At 37.1% G+C, this 22,641-nt stretch overlaps 2 protein-coding genes and 1 pseudogene across 2 annotated transcripts in view; 2 read left to right on the forward strand and 1 right to left on the reverse strand.

Moving 5' to 3' along the window:
• Window positions 1–7,380, forward strand: part of LOC126873505 (lachesin-like) — a 102,742-nt gene extending 95,362 nt beyond the window's left edge. Inside the window, exons 10-11 of the mRNA XM_050634445.1 lie at window positions 2,388–2,555; window positions 4,446–7,380. Coding sequence (XP_050490402.1) covers window positions 2,388–2,555; window positions 4,446–4,741 — 464 coding nt within the window. The 3' untranslated portion in view covers window positions 4,742–7,380. The remainder of the gene's footprint in view (window positions 1–2,387; window positions 2,556–4,445) is intronic.
• A 4,461-nt stretch (window positions 7,381–11,841) lies between these two features.
• LOC126878406 (5S ribosomal RNA) lies at window positions 11,842–11,960 on the forward strand (annotated as a pseudogene).
• Window positions 11,961–12,780: 820 nt separating this feature from the next.
• Window positions 12,781–17,067, reverse strand: LOC126873548 (farnesol dehydrogenase-like). Its single transcript, XM_050634552.1, has 5 exons — window positions 16,728–17,067; window positions 15,508–15,634; window positions 14,322–14,454; window positions 13,905–14,039; window positions 12,781–13,364 (listed from the first exon to the last, which is right to left on the reverse strand). Exons 1-5 carry the CDS (start codon window positions 17,020–17,022, stop codon window positions 13,305–13,307), a joined length of 750 nt encoding a protein of 249 aa, XP_050490509.1. The 5' UTR covers window positions 17,023–17,067; the 3' UTR covers window positions 12,781–13,304.
• Window positions 17,068–22,641: the final 5,574 nt, after the last annotated feature.

The following is a 22,641-nucleotide window of genomic DNA, read 5'->3' on the forward strand; positions in this document are numbered from 1 at the left end:
TCGACATGGTCATAAATATAAGCACGCATATTGCTATAAAAGGCCAAAAGCGTTACATTGTCACATATACGTATGTACAAATAAAACAATATAGCAACGCATGGTGGTAAACGATAAAGGGCAATATCTTGCTTGCCCCTATGCTGTTGTCACGTAAAATAACAAAATAAAAAAGGAATTTGAGGTGAAAAATAAAAAAAGAAAACTTTATTTTTTTCTAACATCAATACACTTTACAATCTACTTCCGAACTCTAGGCGTGACTTTCTAAGACTGACTCTCATGATTTTACTTTCGATCGGATCCGATTACTTTCTTTTGTCATCCCTCAACATCCCCACCGTCCATGCATTTGCTAGGCGTCCGCGATCGTTGCCACGTGCTCTTTCTTCTAGAACCTTCGGTGGAAGGACCGTTGGGATGTTGATGGTTCATTAGGCACTTCAGCGATATACATTGTCGCCGAGTGCCGCCACGTCTTTATCTCTATCGTCAGTCCGTCGGATTTGAAGTGTGCCGGTCGTGACACTGTCGCACGAGTCTTCTTTCCAACAATGACGATAGACATTCTCTTTCTATAGATATACCATTTTTTAAATAAAATCGACTTACTCGCCATATTATTTGATTATTTTAGTAGTTTTATCAAATCGAGTTAGTATCATTCAGAACAATACATATAAAACATTTTTTAAATAAAATTGATTTACTCGCCATATTATTTGATTATTTTAGTAGTTTCGTCAAATCGAGTTAGTATCATTTAGAACAATATTAAAATATTTCATAGCGCAACGGTAATATCTACACGATAAATTATATTATACTTTATATGTACTTAAATTGGATAAAATCATTCATCGGTCGCCACAAAGTAATTATGGTAAAGCAAAACCAGATTAAATATTTAACGAAGTCTCGTAACGTGCAACTACATTCATTACTCATCGACGAATGTGAACGCTACGTACATATATACGTATATACATTGTATCTAACATTTACTAAATTATGTGAAACACTAGCCGAACACCCCGCAGAACGCAGTGTTCTATATCGATCGGTTTACATACCTGATTTATTTCAAATAGGTAGACAACTTCTAAGAAGCTAAAAGATGCTGTATGTCAGAAACAAGAGATAGAATCAAAAAGATATTCGCACTTCAAAATTACTTCTCGAGAAAAAAGGATAGCTTTGTTAATTGAAGAAATTAACTCGCACGATTAAAACGAATTGGCCACGTTTTATGTGTTTCTTCTAAGGCGTGCCCGCGTAAGAACAGAGAAACGCATCTCTCTTTCCTTATAAGGTTTAACATTTCCGTGTAGAAGTTAGCAAAAAGGTATAGACAAATGCATGAATGAATTACACTCGTTCGTTCGCAAATATATTCTCCGAGCAGTTCATAACACTGTATGGACGACATGCTTTCGCTTCAGCACAATTCTTGCGGAGCAGTTCGTTCCAATGCATTCGTATGTAATTTTCAGCTTGTACGAAAAATCCAGTGGCCCTTTTTCTTTATCTTGCTTATGCATATATACATCTATATAAATATACATAGATGCGTATGTGCGCGCGTGCGTGTTCATGTACAAGAACATTTCAACCGTAATATGGAGTCTCAGGGCGCGTTTAAAGAAGTGAATTTTTGCATACTTTCATACGTTGTTCCGTGTTCTTTCCGTTCGTTTGCAATATTCGCAGGTGATGTCATATACTGTATATCTATATATCGATACTACATACAGAAATACGCATCTTATACTCATGCATAGAATATGTGCCACTTACGATCACGGTTCCTTCTGTAGTGAAAATTATTTTCAAATTTATTAACGCTAGTAATAACTTTCTACTTTTCAAATGTGTATTAATCCAGTAGTTATCATTATTGTTCTTAAATTACAAATTTTTAAAACTCTCTTCGGACGTTCGCAATAATTTTCAAGAGAAAAAATTTTTCAGCTCAAGTGTCATGTCATTGACAAATAACAAAGTAAAACAACAATTTCATCAAGTTCGGTATAGGTTTTTGTCGCGAATTAAAACGTACACAGAACTTACTGTTGAGAATTCGTATCGTTTGCCATTGATATTCGCCGATATTGATATTTTCCCCATAAAAATCATGAGAATTATTTCATTCTTATCTTATTGTTAAATAGGTTATAGGTTAGATTAAAAGGTTTATTTATCACATTGTATATGCATAAGTTGTAATGAATGAAAATATGCGACCTACAGATTGCATCGCATGCGATCCGTTAGCATGTCCCTGTTAACATTTCTACGATATGATTACGATCTGTGATTACTATGACTAAAATACTTTCTTCGGAATAAAATTATAATTAAATACAATATAAAAATTGTTTCTATAGCGATGATAATATCAAGCCAACAACATGACGTGCAGACAATTGAAAAATCAAGGTTCGAGGTCCGGATGGTGTTAACAATTCGCAATTTACAAAAAGACAACGTGGGTACTTACAAGTGTGTGGCAAAAAATTCTCTTGGTGACGTTGAGAGCAGTATTCGATTGTATGGTAAGTATGATTTAGAATTACATATCTATCTCCAATCAATTTTGTAAATAGCTATAGTTTCGTATACACGTATTAAAATTTATATTTTAATTATATCATATTATTCTTTTATCGCCATTTTTTAGATGTCGTTCTCTGCTCTTCTTTATGCTTGCTTTTACTTACCTTTTTCTCTTTCAACAATCGTTTTCAAATTTTTAACCTAACAAAAAATGCGCTAATGTGCGTTAATGTGCGCTAATGTACGAAATGTCCCCTTTTGAAATTATAGCACTAGCCACGGTTCGATTGCTTATGGCATGACTTCTGTATTCCCCTCGACAGTAGTAATTTTACCTTCGATAAATCATGAAATGTAGCTGTGCATATACTACACACATATACAAGAGCAAATAAAATTTATAAAACAGAAGCTGTGTATTTCCAAGAAAGGTAAATAAATGCAAGAACAAATACCGAAACCGAAAACTAACGACACAATGACAACAACTATGGTCGTCGATCTGACGATAAATAACGAGATAAGATGAATAATCAGTTACATTCGAAAAGCCTCGTACTACACGGGTCCAGCTGAAAGAATCGTCAAGTATCAATTAGAATAGGGCTTATTCGATTGATAGTTGTAACGCTCAACACTGAACATTCATCTCCGGTCTGGCATTATTCCACGGCTAATACGAGCAGTCTAGACGACGGGTTAACGAATCTTTCCGGAAAATCCGAGTGGAAATTGTTCTTGCCCGGCTGCATCTTGGATAAAAGACTGATCGCAGTGTGATAGAAGGCATTTCGCTCGAACGTGTATCGAACACGCTCGCGTTTACAAGCATCTTCACTTTGCCACGGAATCCTCCAGAGGATTTTCCCTCTAACAGCGTTCTTCTTCCCTCTAACAGGCTTCTTTCGGTCAATCCTCATTTTCTTACGTACGACCCTGGGAATCTTCGGTGCACTTCGGTTCAAGGATCTCGCACGGCCGTGTCCTTCATAAATCGTCGTGAGAGCCTCTCACGTTTTAAGAATCAATGTTGTTCCGTAATACAGGGATTCTACTACTTTTCGTAGCACACAGCATACTGCAGCGTGTAAGTTTTCCTTTCTCATGAGAACATCGCCGACGACTCACTGCCACCATTCTCAATGTGTAAACTTGTTATTCAATATGAGTAAAGTAATTTTAATTAGAGTAGAAAATTTTTAATTAGTCAAAGTTACTTTAAGAATTTCACTCAGCTAGAACTAAGGCATTTTCTTCTTGCCAGCCCTATATAAAATTTCGGTTCTCTCTGTAATTAATAAACTACAAAATTATTCTATTTATTCATGGTTAAACTTTATATCGGTCTTGTTTCTAATTTTCTCATGAAAATTACTGATTTCTTGTTGTTCTCGCCGATGAAGCGAATGTCTTTAACAACAAATCAGTGAACTTTTATTATTTGTATACAGAATATTTGATCGAAATATTACAAACAAATTCAATATCTAATTTCTTCAGTTATCAATCACGTTAAAGTAAAAGAAATTTTCTGCACGCTACTTACGTGCATCGAATATTAATCTATCAAATAATAATAAATCTATCAAATAATAATAAATAGATAATAAATCTATCAAAACCTCGTTATTAACTAGTATTAGCAGAAAACATAAATTTATCATTCGAGGAAAGATAAACTTTATTCCATCTATTCTATTTATTCTATCTAGACAAAATTTCGCTGCCTAAATTATCTGAAAAAGAAAATATACCAGAACTGTTCATTCTAAAAATTGTAGGTTCTTACGCTTGATAGAATTTGGAAGAAGGTAACACTATTTCTCTCTCTCAACATTATTTTATAAAAAGTAGTAAATGTGGAATGACCTTTCTCTCATTTATTACAGAAATTTCAGGACCTACGAAAGCTCAAACAGCGGCTCGGCCATCTGTTTACGATGAAGAGGATGAAACCGTCTATGGTTCAGCAGAAATTGAGAAAATCGAAAACAAGCTTCTATTTATGGATAACATGATCAATGGATACGTAGAATATCCATCGGTTGCAACTTCAATGCCGACTGTAAGGATCGGTAAGAAGAGGCAAACGATCGGCGCGAATTCCAACGCGGATCATCGCCGACGAGGCTCTGATCTCCTTATCGTCCTAATGCTCATTATCGGTCATCAGAAATGTCAGTGAACGAACAGTCTGGTAAAGGTTTGGAGAACTTGCTGCTATTATACATACATCCAGATCGTAACAATTCGTAAGAAAGGATTGATGGTAAGAAGGATGACGGCGTGTTTTATACATCGGTTGATTCTGTACAGATCCAGCCTGTATTCACATTCTTCGGAGACTTATTCATTTAAATCAAAAGATTTAGATCAAAAAGAAAGTACACATGCTGTAACGAATAAGAACCAGAAACTAAGAAATTAAGAAATTGTCAACGAGAATTTTTTTTTTGAAAAATGAGACGAATTTATATTAAAATTGTCTCCTCAAAAGCAATCTCCTATAAAGGAAAGGAGATATTAGTACTAATAGCGCAAGCTTTATTTATCGAATGATTAATCGTTTCGAAGTTATGACTCAAATTATAAATATACATATTTTTTAATTAAAAAATATATTGTACGGATACGGTATGTCGCTTGAAATTTCCATCACGAGGTTTATATAATATCTCCTTTTGAAGTAAAAATATTTGATAGGAAATGGTAGACAATTTAGTAACCAACTAAATAGTAAACAAATGTTTGCAAACATCTTTAATAATTATTTTTAAGAGCAAGATAATAGTTTTATTGCGGTGTTATAAAATCCTGAAGAATATATCAACAAAAACCATGTAACTGATTAAGGTTGTAATTGATGCTTGACAAATTATTTCTGAAATATGCTCATAATTGAACTATATTTTCATATTTTTTTAATCAATAGTCCATATATACTTCTACGTAAGTAAACTTTAGAGTAAAGGGATGCGTTCCGTATCCTAAAATTGAAAGGGTCACATTCTTTTTTTTTCGTTTCTTTTCTTTGAAGTTAAATATTCTATTCATACTCATTCAATGTTCATACTAATTCATTCAACTCAAATAGCAAGTGTAATTATCCTGAAGTACTGCGCAATGGGACATTGTCCTAAGACCCACGCTTTAATATTCGCCGATTTTCGAAATCTGTTAAAATTTACATTTTAAGTAAAAAATCTAAAAAATTTTTAATTTCTAAACATACATCTACAAAAGAAGATTCGTGAAGCCAAGAAAAGATATTTTCTGTTATAAAATGATATGTATATCATTTTACTTATACGTGACTAATAATGGATAAAAGGTTTACAGAACTCGTATTTTTATGTGACTGGCATAATATGTTCTATCCTATAAATATGAGCTTGCCTTTTATTCTGTAAGATTGTTATCACTCCAACATTCCTTAACACGAAGAGAGAATGAGATTGAACTAACTAGCCTCCCCCCTTTATTGTAGCAAAGGTAGACAATCTAACTTGAGCATATATACATATAAATATAATTCATATATGTATGTATATATGTATTACATAGGTACGTAATAGAGAAAATGAGAAATGTGATTTGCGAGCATATAGCGAAGTGAGATATTAAAGCTTCACTTCGAATTAAAAATAAATAGATGAAATATGTATATTATCAAAATTATTCCTGTTGTATGCGAATATGTTGTTTGTATCGATCTAACATGCTTGATTATTCATATCAATATGTATTTTGTTTCGTTTACTCGCTGAGAGAAAAAATGTGGCACTTTTAGTCCTCTATAAGGTCTACTACAGGTAGTGCTATACATAAGTACACGATACGATTGCAGCGCGAATGTTCAATAAAACTATTGGATGTATGTAAGTTGCAACCTCGTTTCCTACCTAGACGCACGATTTCACAAAAGAATATCTAGAACATTTTTATAGACTTCGATACGATTTAATAGACGAAAATTTCTTTCCTAGAAATTCCTGTTCTTTTGACAAATTAATACACGAAAGTCGTAAAAGACTTTTTAGAGTTGTTGAAACTGATCCAACTTAAATTCGATACATCTAATGAAAATTTTGCACTTTTAACAAATTTAGTTATAACTAATTGAAAGATTCATTTTGATCGCGTCATAACGCTCTCCGTTATCAATCCCTGTTATTCTACGCTCTGATTAAAGTCAATATCAAATATAAATGGCTAATGGGAAAATTTTCAGTAATCCGATCCTATACGTTAACTTTGAAAGATGATTGAAAAAATATGAAACGACGATGCGAGAATAAGAAACTCAAAGAGGAACAATACCAAGAAGAGCAGAAAAAGGTAAAAAATACAATCCTGGCAACATATAAACATGGCCATACGCATATGAGACATATACGTTATATTCGCGAATCATACAGCCACGTGTGTATTTACTTTTCAGTTTTAACGGCAATAAATTTGCGTGACGTACATGTACATATTTTTGTACACGTATCTATGTACCATATACACTTGCATAAGTACTACTTATTAAGTATTACTAAGTATATACCTGCACATGTATATGCGTGTGCATACTGACATATCAGGGTAACTGAGATATCTCTATACAGTTACCCATTACTATTCTTAGACACACTCCATCATAGTTTTCCTCTGCAGCATCATCGCGACGAAAAATCATTCTCTCGTGAGGTCGTATTGGCGAGTTACTTAGCGTCTTTACGCTCGGTGGATATTTCACATTTTAACAAAGAGTTAGTTTAGTTATACTTCCACCATAGCCAAGCAAGTCGAGTACGATTTGGACTTTGGAAGAAAGCGAATCTGTTATCCCGTTGACCGCGGATTCGTTATTGAACCTAGGATCATTGTCATTAGCTTCTCGAGTATTTAATTACCACGGTTACTTGTCAAATTCTGTAATAATCGTATTTGCACTAGTCAATGTCTTCTCTATTGCATAACGACAATGTGTAATCCAAATGAAGATTCGTTTCACGCCCCTAACCCTAATTCTAATCTAAACCCGACATATATATAATCGTTCGTATGCATTTGTATTCATTATCAGCGATCGGATAGATAACCTGATCGAAACTTAACACTAACTTTTTGTTTATCTAGATAAGTGAGGGCGGAGCGATCTTGTATAAAGATTCGTGCACAATAGCATATGCGGGACTGTAAGAATTGTTTTTTATAATTCAACTAAAAATGAATAAAATTGCTTGTGGTAAACAAGAACGATTCTTCTATTTTGTGAAATGACATCAGTTATTTATTCATCTATTATTTCTATAATTAATTAATTTTTTATTATTTTATATAAATATCCCTGATACCCTCGCGGCTACAAAAGGGAGAACCATCCAAGACGCAAAACCAATATATTAATAATATTCATTTTTAATTAAATTACAACAGACAGTTCTCGCAGCCTGGCATATGTAGCTGCACGAAGCTTTAACTATGCCGAATCCTCGTTCACTATGTACTATGAACAGAATATAGGCAGTCGACAAGCAATGCTAACATGTACGCTGTTACGGACACGCAACTGTAGGTAGAGTTCACCGTAGTCATATCGATAATCTTTTGCAAATATTTCGGGAACGATGGCCAATCGACAGTTAGTTGCCGACCACAAGTTGCTCAAAACGTTGACTTCTACAATATATCCAAAAATCATCGAAGTCAGAATTATGACCTAGTTTTTCTACAGTTTCATCAAAAGTTATTCTGTGTTAAAGAGTGTCCAAATATTAATAAGAGCAACTGTATGTAAATAGACCTTGCAATAGACCTTTTTATGTGTCGAGCAACGATCTTGGCCAAGTGGAGTATTTTATCTTTAACAAACAGATTCCTCCGATCGGCCCAAGATTTTAAGCAGCGCATATACGCTCTATACACACTCGCTTTCAGACAATCAGATCGAACCTTGATTAGATACGTGCGATCTTTTCGTTTACCTACGTTAATTTAAGGTTGTTATATCTTTGCTTCGAAATATATACATATATTTCTTTAGAATATGCACATTCGATAATGATATTAATTTAGGTACCATGGCATTTAGGTAAATGGTTTTGTGTAGATAAATGTTATATTGGGTAGGGCAAAACAAAGAGCGATTTTGAAAAGCGCGGGAATCGTGAGGTTCAGATGGGAGGAAGTGGGGATGGGCCATGTTTCATGCCCATTAGCGTTTAATAGTAATAGCGCGGTCGACTCTTTAGTACCGCCTACGCTGTATGGTAAAAGTGTTTTATCTAAACGGTAGTTCTTACGAGCAGGCGTACCGTGCTTTGCGGAACTGTTTTAACATTGATCGGAATTAACCGCTGCTGTCTGCCTGTGCGATTAAGAAGTGGATTGAGAACTTTGAAGAGACTTCGTCCACGACAAGAAGTGGTTCAAATCCCACTGACAATGCTGCGGAATGTAGTGAGTAACTTTAAGGCCCGGCTGGAAGAAGTATGTACGCCTGAAAGGACGTTAGCTTACTGCAGTTATTTTTAAAAATTAGTTTCTTTCCCATTCTCATACTTACTTTTCTTTAAAGCTTTTTTATGTAGTTTAAGGTGGTGCAAATAAAATTTGGAAAAATTGATTCTTAGAGATTTTTTGCCCCATCTTGTACATTTGTCCTTGCCTCTGATAAAACTTCTGCGTAACTAATTGATTTTTCCATCAATTCATACAACAATCTCTTTTTCTTGTCATAATTTTTCGAATTAAAGTCGAGCTGTTTTGTCGGTAGCAAAGTCTTTATTTAAACATATATTTATACGTACTTATTAACTGCGAATCAGTAGAATCGCTTCACTGTTCAATTTTTCTGCAAACTTTCATATCGAAAAAATGAATGATAAGGTATGCATGTACAGGTTAAAATGAAAATTTTCATTTGCGTTTCCGCGATTTGTTTGGAAAAAAAATTTTCTTAATTTTTTTACATAAATATTGTAGAAACTCATTGGTTAGTGATCTCTACAATGTTATTTATCATAATTTAAACGGGAAACAATGGATATTTAACGTGAACTTAATGCAGTAATGCGATATAACTAAGACAACTTAAATTGATGATTAACAACTCATAACAACTCGGCAACTTATAACTTACAACTTATAACGACTTGACAACTCACGAGTAACGATTTATCCACAACTATTCGAAGCTACCTTGCTACTTACTCGCAACTCCCTCGCTACTATAACCCTCAATTTCAATTCTCAACACCAATTCTTTTTTTTCTTGTGTGGAAGAAACCTTCATAGGCACCCCCGTCCTGCGGGGAGGGGGCGCGGATTCATACCGACTAAAACCTCTGTTACGTCGCGTAACCCTCTACCTAGCCGAGGCCACACACCGCTGGCAATATGGCTACCAGATGTCTTCGGATACTCGCAGCGTATCTTCCATGATGTCAAGGACCTTCCATAAATCACATAGATTTCCTAGAAAAGGTCCTTCAAACGAAACAAACATCTGGTTCGGAGGAATTTCTAGAGACTATTGTCTACCACGGCTTAACAAGGGAAAGTCAGTTTTGTCACGTCCGCTGCAACTTTCCTCCCACTAACCACTTTCTCTCGAGGGCGGTTAAGATCCTTCGTTTAACGAATTAAAAACGAAGCCTATTCCCTCACTCTCCTAAATAACATCGGCACCAACAAATCCGATGGTCCCGTGCGCTAGACACACTCATCCTTAGCTCTCCTCCGAGACAGCATCGTCTTCCAATAGTACTGTTTTTGCATCCTTCGAACGGTCAACATCCATCGAGCGGGTATACACACCCGCAGATCACTCAGTCACTCATCTCGTACATACGCACCAGTGTAACTATCCTCGTTATAAGTTGTGGAATAAACGGTGAAATATAACTTACTACTGTGTCATATTCATATCAACCACCTCTGTTATCCTAACCGAAACACCGAAACGACTACTTCGCGGCGTCGATTCACCGAATCGTAGCGAGAATTTACGCCTCTCGCTGACGCGTTTTCCTCGCGACCGCGTCTCTCCGCGAACGGTCGTAACAACCTCCACGATGACCTTCTGAAGTGTATCATCACCCCCGCCAATCGCGAATCACGAGCCCCCTCTTACTGATAACAATCCTTTCTTTCCGATGGCGCGATGTGTGGTCATGACACATTGGTTCCCAACCTCGGTGTCGCCGTGCAAAACTGCCTGACTCCCCAACCAGACAGTTTAGTAACGCCGCGGTGCTGGTATCGGCCAGCGCCTAATGTTTTTACCTGCCGGAGGACGAGGTGAACCAAACTTGCCTTGTCAAGGCGCGTCAATGGCCTCTGCCCCGTTTTCGCCTACCGATCCTCTCTGAATGGGAACCTCGCTCTCTTTTCCACTCCGCAGCCTCCTACTAGAGGATCACCTGCTCACAAGTGTTGTTGCCTTTGGTAACGGGTTCTTTCCTTAGCGCAAATTTATCGCCATACAGTACCCGGGCACTCCTAGGGCCATAGGGGTGGGGTTACGCCCAACCAGCGCACAAGGCACTCAGTACCTTGCTGCCTGGATTAGTTAAGCCTGCAGGGGCTGTCGCGCGTTACAGGCGGAACGGGGCGATTCTAAGCCCTACCGCCTCACCAGGACGGCTCCGGAGCAGGTGGGACGCTGCTCACCCGCCGAAGGCCATTTGGGGCGAGCCATTACCCCTTAAATCGGCCCTCTTGCCAGCATCGTGGCCATCAACCACTGCCACCACGAGTTCAAACCTATAATTGGCCGAGCAGAGGGGTCGCTACTCCCTCCGGGTTTACACTCGACCGCCCGTGGTACCATCCTAAGTCATTGGTGGGACTATCGCGTGGATGTACTGCCACGTCACTGCCGGCCGGCGACCTGCTAACCGTACTCGACAGATCGAGTGGGACTTACGTAAGCGGGGGCCTCAAGGTACAAAGTACCCGGGAACTTATCCCGACGGTCCCATCCTTGGCATCAGGATCGTGGGTGCGTTACTACCCAAGGCCACGTAGAGAGAGGGTAACCGAGCCTCTCGCTTACACTCCCGGCGATCTTCCCTGCGGTGTACATAGAAGACTCACCTAAGCGGGACACTTGTCCCGACAGTCTGCCCTGGCTGCGGGAACGTGGGTTTGCCAGCTCCCATAGACTTACATAAGCAAGTCCTCCCTGCGGAGCGTCGTTCGCGAACAGTTTCAAGAGTCAAGGTCGTCGCAGATCGGCGATCTTCGGACGATCTCGCGAAAAGCTGCACCCCAGTACGAAAAAGTCTGGCCGCCAACGCCCTGGTCGCGCTGAGTGCACTCGTTCCCGTCAGATCACGAAAGTTAAGCAGCGCCGGGCACGCATAGTACTTGAATGGGTGATCGCCTGGGAACTCCGTGTGGCGTTGGCGAAGCGCGCTGGGCCCGCCGCGCCCCCCGGTGGGGTTCGGGCTTGGGCCCTGGCGGCTCAGCGCCTCGGGGTCGCCAAGCAGTCCGGTAGGGGAACGGGGCTGCCTGGCACGGCGGCTCCGGCGACGAGGCGTGGTGTGACAATGGCCACACACCGCTCCATCAGCGGTGGTATTAGGAGCGGGGGAAGGGGGGAGCGTTGCGACGCTCACACCGATTCCCAGGCCTCCCTCGATCGCAGCCGGGACGGTCATCGTGGAGGTTTTAGTCGGTTGGAGTCCGACACTACCACGCCGCTTTCCCCAGAAGCGGCCTGGCTTCCGTGCGGATTTCCTCCACGTAAATATATATATAAAAAAAAAGAAGAAAAGTACGAAAAAGTCTATATAAGAATGTCGCGAATTTCATAAATAGCCATTAGTTATTTCATAAGTACATAAGACTACTGTGTACAGTTAACGTTCAACAGATACATGAAAAAAGGGGAGGAGAACAAAAAGTTCAACAGACGCGCATTGTGAATAGTAACAGCATTTATGTACGATTCAAATGACAGATAAAAATATAGTGGAAGTGGATTGGATTAGGGCTCTGGGAAGGTCGCGTATGTAGCCACTTCACGCGGTAAGAACTGCCAGCTGATATTTGTTTTCAGAAATTAATCCGTAGAAAACCATGCCAAGATAAAAACAGCGAACGTCGTAAAATGTATATGTACCAGTTTTAATTATGTGATAAACATATCTAGGCTAAGTCTATTGTACGCACTTTACGCACAAAGACGTACTTTTTTATATTTAAGGGGAAAAATATAAAGCTCCGTTTTCTAATCCATTTCTTTATTAAATAGGATAATCCATTGAACAGAGGGTCTAAAGTTCTACTCCATAAAACATTCCTACATACATCTTGATTTTACCATATTGCATTAAGATTCACAATCGTCCTGATGAAGTCATCGGTTCTTACATTCCTTTGTATAAATGGTAATAACCTAATAGTAGTAATAATGTAAATACAAAACGTTAATCGCATATCTAACAACATATGTCTTCAACTACTCTGATACTTGCAAGATAGGAGTAACACACTGATTTTTTCGCCATTGTACATTGATATAATGATGTGATCGGGCGTGAAGTTCATTAAAATCGGTATATTACAGCATCTAAGTAATGACTGTTTTTTTATTAACGTTGAGGAAATCCGCACGGACACTAGGTCGCTTCTGGGGAAAAGCGGCGTGGTAGTGCCGGACTCCAACCAACTAAAACCTCCACAATGGCAGTCCCGGCTGCGATTGAGAGGGGCCCGGGAACCGGATTTAAGTAATGACTAACAGTGAGTCAATCCCGCTGTGGGAAAATAAATCCCGTGCCGTGTGGTATTACAGTGATTTCCGGAATCTGCAAACAGTATTTCTATGACTATTGAAGTTAATCATTACCAGTAAAAATAATAACGTTCACATAATATTGACATATGTTCTTAATTGAGAAAGGAGAAATTCTATCATCCTATAATCATCTATCATCCTATAATAACAAAATGGTTACTTCCACATATTATAGAAAGAAATATAAAAATTGTATGCATAGAAAGAAATAAAAGAAAATATCAAATAGGTAAAATAAAGGAACATAAGTAAATAGAAAAACAATAAAATAGGAAAGAAGGTAATTCAATAATCAACTGTATAAAAAGAGTTATCTAGCTCTATAGTTGTTATACAAATTATATGAATTAATATAACGACGGAGTAAATAATATTTTTTTATACAGATCTTATATTAGGAACGAAATAAAATGAGTGCAAATGCGGGAACGTCGGAACGAAATTGGCATAAAGGAAATTAAAGATGTGGGTTAAAATGTGTGTCGATAATCTTACTAAGAGACGTTACAGTGTGTATGTTCTTGTGGACAGGTATTTTATGTATACATACCTCGACCGTTTCCGGTGTTCCTAACGCGTAGATCACTGCTTCGGCAATGTCTCCAACTTTTAATATAAAATTATTGCTCACGACATCTTGGACACCTTTTATCATATCTGTCATCACAGCTCCGGGGCTGATGTTCTATTAAAATATACAGATAAAACCCTGTGAGTATTATTTATTCTTATAGTATGTGCATGCGTATATCTGATTATTCAGAATTACATTAACAAAAAATCATAGACAATTTTGTTGAGCCAATTTTAATTATAGAAATGGCAACGATATCTATCAACGCCATCTGTTAGATTTAGGTTTTAAATGTTCCCACACCTTCGAAAATTTTCATTTTCTTGTCTGTACGTATGGACTAACGATGGCATTAAATAATATACTATACATATGTAAATAACGAGCTGTTACCGTGATTTTGACGTTCAGCTTGGCCGCGATTATTTCGTGACGAAGTTCTATCCCTAGAGCTCTTAGACCGTATTTACTAGGACCGTACATGCCGATCGGTACGGCTATACCTTCAAGATGTAATCCGGCAATGCTATAAATATGCTTCATATTAAAATATGTAATAATTTAATCAAGCTGTCTGTGAAAAATTAGTATAATGGAAGACAGTATAGTTTAATTTCTACGAAATCACGGAATTTAATGAACCTTTCTGAAGTTTTTCGTAATAAAGTACAAACTACGAAAAGATAAGCACAGATATTTTGCTTATTTTCATATTTTTTTTTTATCTCTTTCGGATGTCTTGCATATATCGGTAGAAATTCGATCGATTGGGGAGATTGTGGAATATAAAAATCTAGAGATACACAGTGACATTGACATATTGCTGAATTTATTCTATATATAAAATCTTAGTTTGGTAAATCAATCTACTAGGCTGTCCCAAAAGTTTGTTTCGTTTTATAAAGTAGTAATAAATGTAAAACATTTCTTGTTTTATATTATTTTATCGAATTATGTATCATGCATTCTGTTCCATTGGAACATATGAACAACACATGAAAATAATATTAATTCCTTATAAAACGAAAGAAACTTTTGGTACAACCTAATATATCTGGATGAAATGCAAATATTCTTTATTTTTCTTGGCCTTATATTGTATTGAAGACAAACTTGTTTCCGTTTACTTCGTAGCTGATATGTCTATTATAACTTTTTTAATAATTCTAATAATATGCTAGGGGAAGTGTTTCATGAATTCAATTCAAGTTTGCTCTAGAATGAAATAAATATCATTTGAAAAACGATAGTCTTTATATTATTTAATTATTTCAGAAATAACATATAATTCAATAAATACGTAAAATGTGCATATAAATATATATATATATTGGGCAAAAAATTAAATTCAAACGAATTGAGTTTATTTGGTAGTGTTCAATATAAAAGTTTCATTTTTGTTTTCTCCGTTTGTAAATAGAAGATGAAAACTACTTGCTTAGATTAACAAAAAACAATTAAGATTTGAGAGGACAAATGGAACGATAGATTCTTTGGCATTTTCCACAGATATATTTATCCGACGCTGCCATCAGTAAATTATGGTGGAAATATATTCTTATGTAATACATGAAGTTACCTGGAGATATTAATTATATGGCCGCAAGCGTTGCATTTTTTCATAGATTTTACTGCTTCTCGTGCAAAAATTGCTGGTGCTATCAAGTTGGTATCAATGACTCTACGGTATTCTTCGGTTTTTGAGTCTGTAACAGAATATTTACGATTAGTTATTACAAACAGAAATGTATCTATGAGTATTATTATATAGCCAAGCTATTATTAGTAAGAGTAATTAAATATAACAGTTGGGGCATGTAAGAATCAACGTTTAGATAAAAAAACTTCAATTTCGCGAGTAAAACTGTATTATTTATGTAATATTTGACATTTGTAACATTCACATTTAAAAATAATGACTAGAAAAGCATTATTATTTTGAAATAGTAGATATTGTAGGGAAGGAAACATCTGGAAACAAAATTTGAATTTTACTTGTAAAGATCAGTCGAAAATAGCGAACACAACTTTTTTGTATCAGATTTGATTTTCCCAAAAATTCTTCGAATATTCCTTAAACACGTGTAACAACCTTTTTATCTGATGAATTTAGAAAATTTGAAGCAAGAAAATCTCGATCAGAACATAACTAATGCACAGCGAAGTTTTGATATTGCAAAGCATTTTTAACACAGCATAAGTGCTAATCGTCAGTAATATATCAGTGATAATTAATAGATAGCGATTTTTCAGAATAAATACCACTCAGAGATTGCAACAAATGAAAATCACATAGCTTGCAAAATAAAAGGATCCTATTTGTTTTGTTCGTATGGTTGAATTTCTGGTCTAACAAAACAAAAGTTGTAATGCTTATGTTTTAATGCAAATGTATATAAATACTTCTTCCGCGTACTATGGTACGCTTTCCGATGGCATGAAGATTAATTTAATCAAGCTCGATAATTTAAAGGAATGATTGCAATCACTCGAGCGGTTATACTGATAACGAAATTGAAATTTTATTGAAATTTTCCATACAACTGACTTCTCCGCTAATACTGAAGAAACCTGGGACATTAACTCCAAATCAACACTACTTGTACAACGAAAGCTTTCCTACTACAGATAGTAGATAAACGAATCTAAATTATTCTAACCATTTTACATCTGTAGCATAATAATATAACCTATGATTACTGGCAATACTTAAAAAAAAGAAGATTACAGAAAAAAGGAAAATTCAAATCGAAGCATATTCGTAAAATACCATATATCGATATGAATAGATATTTTTACCGAGGATAGGTGTGGAACTAAGAACTCCAGCATTATTCACTAGAATATCAAGGCGACCAAACTTTTCGTCGATCCATTTGAAAACCTTAAGAATATCTTCTTCGTTCGTTACATCGCACTCGATCGGAAAAAATTTATCCTTCCCAATTTCTACTGTAGCATCCTGAAGTTTGTCTATTCTTCTTCCCAAACCAACTATTTTAATGCCATGGGTAGCCAGAGCTTTCGATATCGCGAGACCGATTCCTCCGCTCGAACCGCTCACAAGTGCTACTTTTCCAATCCAGCGATTCATCGTTCGTATTGCCGTGCTACAAAGTCACTACGCGTGGAAGTATTCCGTTGTAGTTTAAAAAGAGATTTCGGGCTCTTGCCCCTACCAATCGCGGCCACTTGTGGCGTCTCATAGCAACTAACTACCTAACATGCAATCTACAGAGTGCTCAGTTTCAACGCAACGAGTTAAATATCTCAAAACATAAAGTAAAAAATACATAAAGGTGTAATACGAAAAATACGGAAAGTTATAGAGCAGCCGATGTTGCGATTCTGTTAATGATCGCGATTATATTTTTTTTTATGAAGTATATTGATATAGGAATTATAGTTATAACTATAACTGTACGTCCGCTCCCCTCGCCCCTCCTCCAGAGTTGAATTAGTCAGTGCAAATACTCGAATTACATTACGTAAAGATACGTAATAAATACCTATAGCGACTAAAGTTAACGAGTGTAATTTCTAGTCAGTTACTAATGTTTAAAAACAAACATCGTCGCAAAAAAGTAACAATATAAAAAATAGTTCTCTATTCTATACCATCTCGAAAGGCTATTCTAGTCAAGTGATCGTTACATGTATTTGCTTTAAATAGCTGACTCATGTTTAACGTAGCTATTACATGTACTATACCCATAAAATAGTGATGACCCACTCATGAGTTGGCCGTTACGATTTCTTCTAAAAATTTTTCTGCTGTGAGCGCGTTTCTTATATGTTTTAACCCAGGAGAATGACGAGTACATGTTGTTGTTACTTTATAATAAAAGATTTACTTGAAATCTTGGATAATGGATCGAACGTATAACTCCATCATAGTATTCAATTAAGATCGCAATATTTTCCAATGTGGCAATTCTTCAATTAATGACATAACATTCATAACTACCAGCGAAGGGTAGGTAAGATAAGCAGATTAAATATTGTAGAATTACCACTTTGTTATTTTGTTAATGATGACCGCAGATTTGTATGTATTTATGAAAATTTTCAAGATGTAAAAACACACTTTATCTAATATTACAAACCGCTTATCTTGTTACATACAAATTCTGCCGATTACTTAGATACACGCAATTTCAGCAATACTACTTGATTAGCTTTATCAATTTTGCTGATAGACATATCACCGTTGCAGCACCACAATAACGCAAATACGAAGCACTATTTCAGGATCCGAAAGAAAACAATTTCATTTAGTAAAGCTTGTAATTAGGTAACAATGCATATGTTATATAATATTAAGATAAACAATATTTTTTGCCTTCTCTAGTTACTCTTAAATATGTCTGTGTAATTAACATTCTTATCGTTATTCTTACGAAGTACGATAGCCAACAACGAAATTTTTTTTTATTTAAAAACTGAACGGGATTGATCCATAAGCTGTGATACGAAAGGTACACAGAACTCACTGGGCATTATTTTAAACATGAGATCGTGTTGCTTGTCACACAGTTTTCTTAAGTCTATGTTACGATGCTTTTACCTTGCACTAGTGTTATTATACACTACTTTATACCTTATACTTTGTACTTAGCCATACTGTATGTTTCATACATAATTCGACCTTATAATTCTACCTTAAGGCCGTGAGTATACATAAGACCGATAAGCGATAAGTCGTTCGATAGGCAATAAGCGGTAAAGAGGCAAATCGAGCACGGCTGAGCAGCAGAAAATAATTCAAACCTATATCATTGACTAAGCCACGTCTGTGGATTTATTGTATGTAAGGAATAAGTCATACAGCAGTTAAGCGACGAGTGTCTATTCGCTTAGCGATTCCACGATCTATAACTTTAATTTATTTCATGACACACAAACATCTTTTGCTGCTTGTCGCTTTTTACTCATCACGGTCATAAAACGCTATTTAACGCAGTTTTAAGTGCCCAACAACGAATATTTCCATAAAAACATAATTAAAATTATGAAACTGTTATACTGAAAATATGAGATATGTCTGAGACAGAAAACTTGTTTATCTCAGAATTTGCAAATTTGCAGTTAGGTCGGTATTGCCTTGGAACGAAGATATCTACATATATTGTAGATGGTACATCACACCCGACAAGAATGATTAATTAAATCTTATTTTTCTTCTACGATTTATCCCAGTTTCATTTGGAACAGACTTATATTTCAACTAGTTACGAGAATTACACTGCAAAGTTGGATTGATCTGAAATTTCATGAAACTTCAAGTCATGCTGAATGGCTACTCTTCATTAATTTATTTCATTGATCTATGCACTTACTACAAATAGAAAACATAACAAGGACCAGAAAATAATTGTCAGTATAAAAAATATACATATATTAAACGCGTTGCAATGCATGTTCACTACATGCGTTATGATTGGAAATTATGTTTTATATATTTCTCACATTAACTTCTATAGCGACATTTAGCTTGACGTAGATAATAATTATGCCTATGTAAGCTGTTAGATATTATTCGTTTTGGACATTATATAAAATGTGATACATATACGATTAATATGTACTTGTGGTGCTCTATTCTGATGGCGATTTTTATCTATATATATGTCGGAGATGAAAGAACACCGGAGCCTTTGGAATTTTGGATAATCCAGCAACATTGTAATCTATAGTCTACTATAGGTGCAATGAAACAATTGTAGTTATTCAGTCCGATTGTAATTGTTCGAGAGTTGTGATAATGAGCTTGGGCTCGAGGCGACAGCCAGTCACCGAACGTAGCCGCGGTCACGGGATGAACGCCTTGTCTAACAAAGGCATGGAATAATTCTATAGCTCCCCTTAAAAAGGAAATAGTTGTAACACTCGACAGTAAATATTCCAACGGTCTCTGTCCCGTAGCTCGCCACACGCAGACCCTATTCTTCGAGTAAGATGATTGCCAGATGTCGATGCGTCTCCGCAGTACATATTCAGCTAGCCCGAGGGCCCGTTATAAATCTTAAGATTTAGCCAACTAAAGTCCTTCAAACAGACAAACAGTCTTTGCCCCAACTACGGGAAAATAGGGGAGACCTATTTTTCAACGGGCGGCGTCTCCCACTAGCAACTTTCCCTCGAGGGCGGCTAGCATCTTTTTCTAACCACCGATATGGAGATTGACCAATTAGCAGCAACGCCAATTTCCCTTACTTTCTGAACGAAGGCTTTTCTCGACGAATCCGATGATCTCGTGTCCTTAGACACACCCCAATATAGTTTTCTTCTGTGGCATCATCGGGGCGGGAAGTCATTCTCGCTCGCGATCTCATCGATGAAAAGAGAAACCCTTTACGACCAGTGAATATTACGCGTCCGACTTAGATTTTGTGAGTACGTTCATCTATCATCCCGTCGACCGCGGATTCGTTATTGAACCTAGGATCATTGCCATTAGTTTCTCGAGTACCTAACTACCACGGTTACTTGTCCGGTTCTATGATAATCGTATTTGCACTAGCCAATGTTTTCTCAATTGCACAACGACGACGTGTTATCCAAACGAAGATTCATTTCACGCCCCTAACCCTAATTCTAATGTAAATGCGACATATAAAAAAGTATCCTACACTCAGAGCTAAAGAGACAACTAATCAAATACCCAGTCCTCCTAAATTCACTACTACTTCAAACTCCTATGCCCAAGCAGTACAAGGAAACCAAAATAATCCGAATAGCCACAGGGACCATTCTCAAAATAGTGTCCCCAATTCACACAACACAGACAACGTCTCTAGACTAGAAAAGCTAATAGAAAAACACTCTGAACAAATAATTTGCTATCACTATTAAGACTTATCATGGATAAATTAATACGCCGCGAAACAAAATAAAACCAAGACGCATAGCTCTTTGGAATGCCAACGGTCTAGCTCAACACAAATTTGAACTAGAACTTTCCCTTAAACAGCAGCAAATCGACGTAATGCTCGTATCTGAAACCCGCTTCACCGACAAAAACTATCTGAAAATAAATGGTTATAACTTCTACCATACCCAACATCCCAGTGGAAAGGCCCACGGCGGCATCGGAATCATAATCGAATCCAGCATTCAGCACTACGAACTTCCATCATTCCAGAAAGGCTACCTCCAAGCAACAAACGTAGCAATAGAAGACTGCCATGGTAAAATCACCATTTCAGCAGTATACTGCCCTCCCAGACACTCCATCGCCAAAGAAGACTTTGATAACTCCCTTGACACCCTGCGCAATAGATTCATAGCTGGAGGAGACTATAACGCCAAACATACCCAATGGGGAAGCTGTCTGGTCACAGCAAGAGGCAAAAATCTCCTAAACAGCATAATAACTAACAATCGCAACTACCTCACCACATACGAACCCGCACACTGGCCCACTAACACTAACAAAATACCTGACCTCCTTGACTTCTTCACAACTAAAAATATCTCGCCAAGACATGCCCAAATCAACTCCTCGGCTGATCTCTCTTCTGATCCTTCCCCCGTGATAGCAACAGTCAGTTCAACAATTATCGAGAATACACCTAATGGCTTTATTCATAACCAACTCACCAATTGGCAGCTCTTTAGAGAAGTCTTTAATCACTCAACTTCAGCCTTAACTTCACTAAAAACTAATGAAGATATCGAAGCAGCCACGGAATACTTAAACATGAGCATAATAAACGCTATCCGCTCCTCCACACCTACTAAGGCTTCTATCAGCAAACGTGAATATCCCCATTACATATTAAAAAAATAGCAGAAAAACATAGACTAAGAAGAGTATCGCAGACCAAGAAAACACCGGATAACAAACGCAAACTAAACAACGCAACTAGAAAGCTAACCAAAATCATCAAAAATTACAAAAATGACTGTTTTCATAAATATATCGCCAATTTGTCCCCCACAGCTGACTCCAACTACTCACTATGGAAGGCCTCCAGGAAACTCACGCGCCCCCCGCAAGTAATCCCTCCAATCTGCCGTCTGCAAGGTGGATGGGGGCGTAGCCCTATAGAAAAAGCCAACCTGTTTTCTAAATACTTGTCTAAAGTATTTAAACCCCACTTCTCCAAAGCTGACATTACTGAATACCTGCACTCTCCCTTCCAAATGCTTCCTCCTATCGAACCCTTCACTTCTGCAGAGATTATAGAATCAATCAGTCGCTTAAATCCAAAGAAAGCAGCAAGGCAGGACTTAATAGGCAATAAACCAATCAAGCAACTTCCCATAAAAGGGATTGCACTTATCACGTCGATTTTTAACGCTATTCTTCGCCTTGAATACTTTTCTAAGGTCTGGAAAATCTCACTGATTACCCTCATACCTAAACCCGGAAAACCGATATATGAAACTAGCTCCTATCGCCCAATCAGTCTTTTACCTACCCTATCTAAACTATTCGAAAAGATGCCAACGAATCGACTCCTTCCACTCCTAGAGGATTTGAAAACACTCCCAGATTCGGCCTTCGGAAACAACATTCAACAGTAGAGCAAATCCATCGCATAACCCACATGATCAGCCAAACCCTTGAAAAAAAAAAATTGCTCAGCAGTATTTCTATACATTCAACAGGCATTCGACAAAATATGGCATGAAGGGCTACTATACAAGCTTAAAAAGATCCTACCTCACCCCTATTACTTCATCCTAAAATCCTACTTAACCAATA

The sequence above is a fragment of the Bombus huntii genome, chromosome 2 (assembly GCF_024542735.1).
Source record: "Bombus huntii isolate Logan2020A chromosome 2, iyBomHunt1.1, whole genome shotgun sequence".
Taxonomy (NCBI): Eukaryota; Metazoa; Arthropoda; class Insecta; order Hymenoptera; family Apidae; genus Bombus; species Bombus huntii.

Coding starts and splice junctions, on each gene's coding strand:
- LOC126873548 (XM_050634552.1), bottom strand. CDS start 17,022: ATGAATCGCTGGATTGGAAAAGTAGCACTTGTGAGCGGTTCGAGCGGA. Junction 15,635..16,727: donor TAGTTCCACACCTATCCTCG/GTAAAAATATCT, acceptor ATTCTGTTACAG/ACTCAAAAACCGAAGAATAC. Junction 14,455..15,507: donor CATATAATTAATATCTCCAG/GTAACTTCATGT, acceptor GCATATTTATAG/CATTGCCGGATTACATCTTG.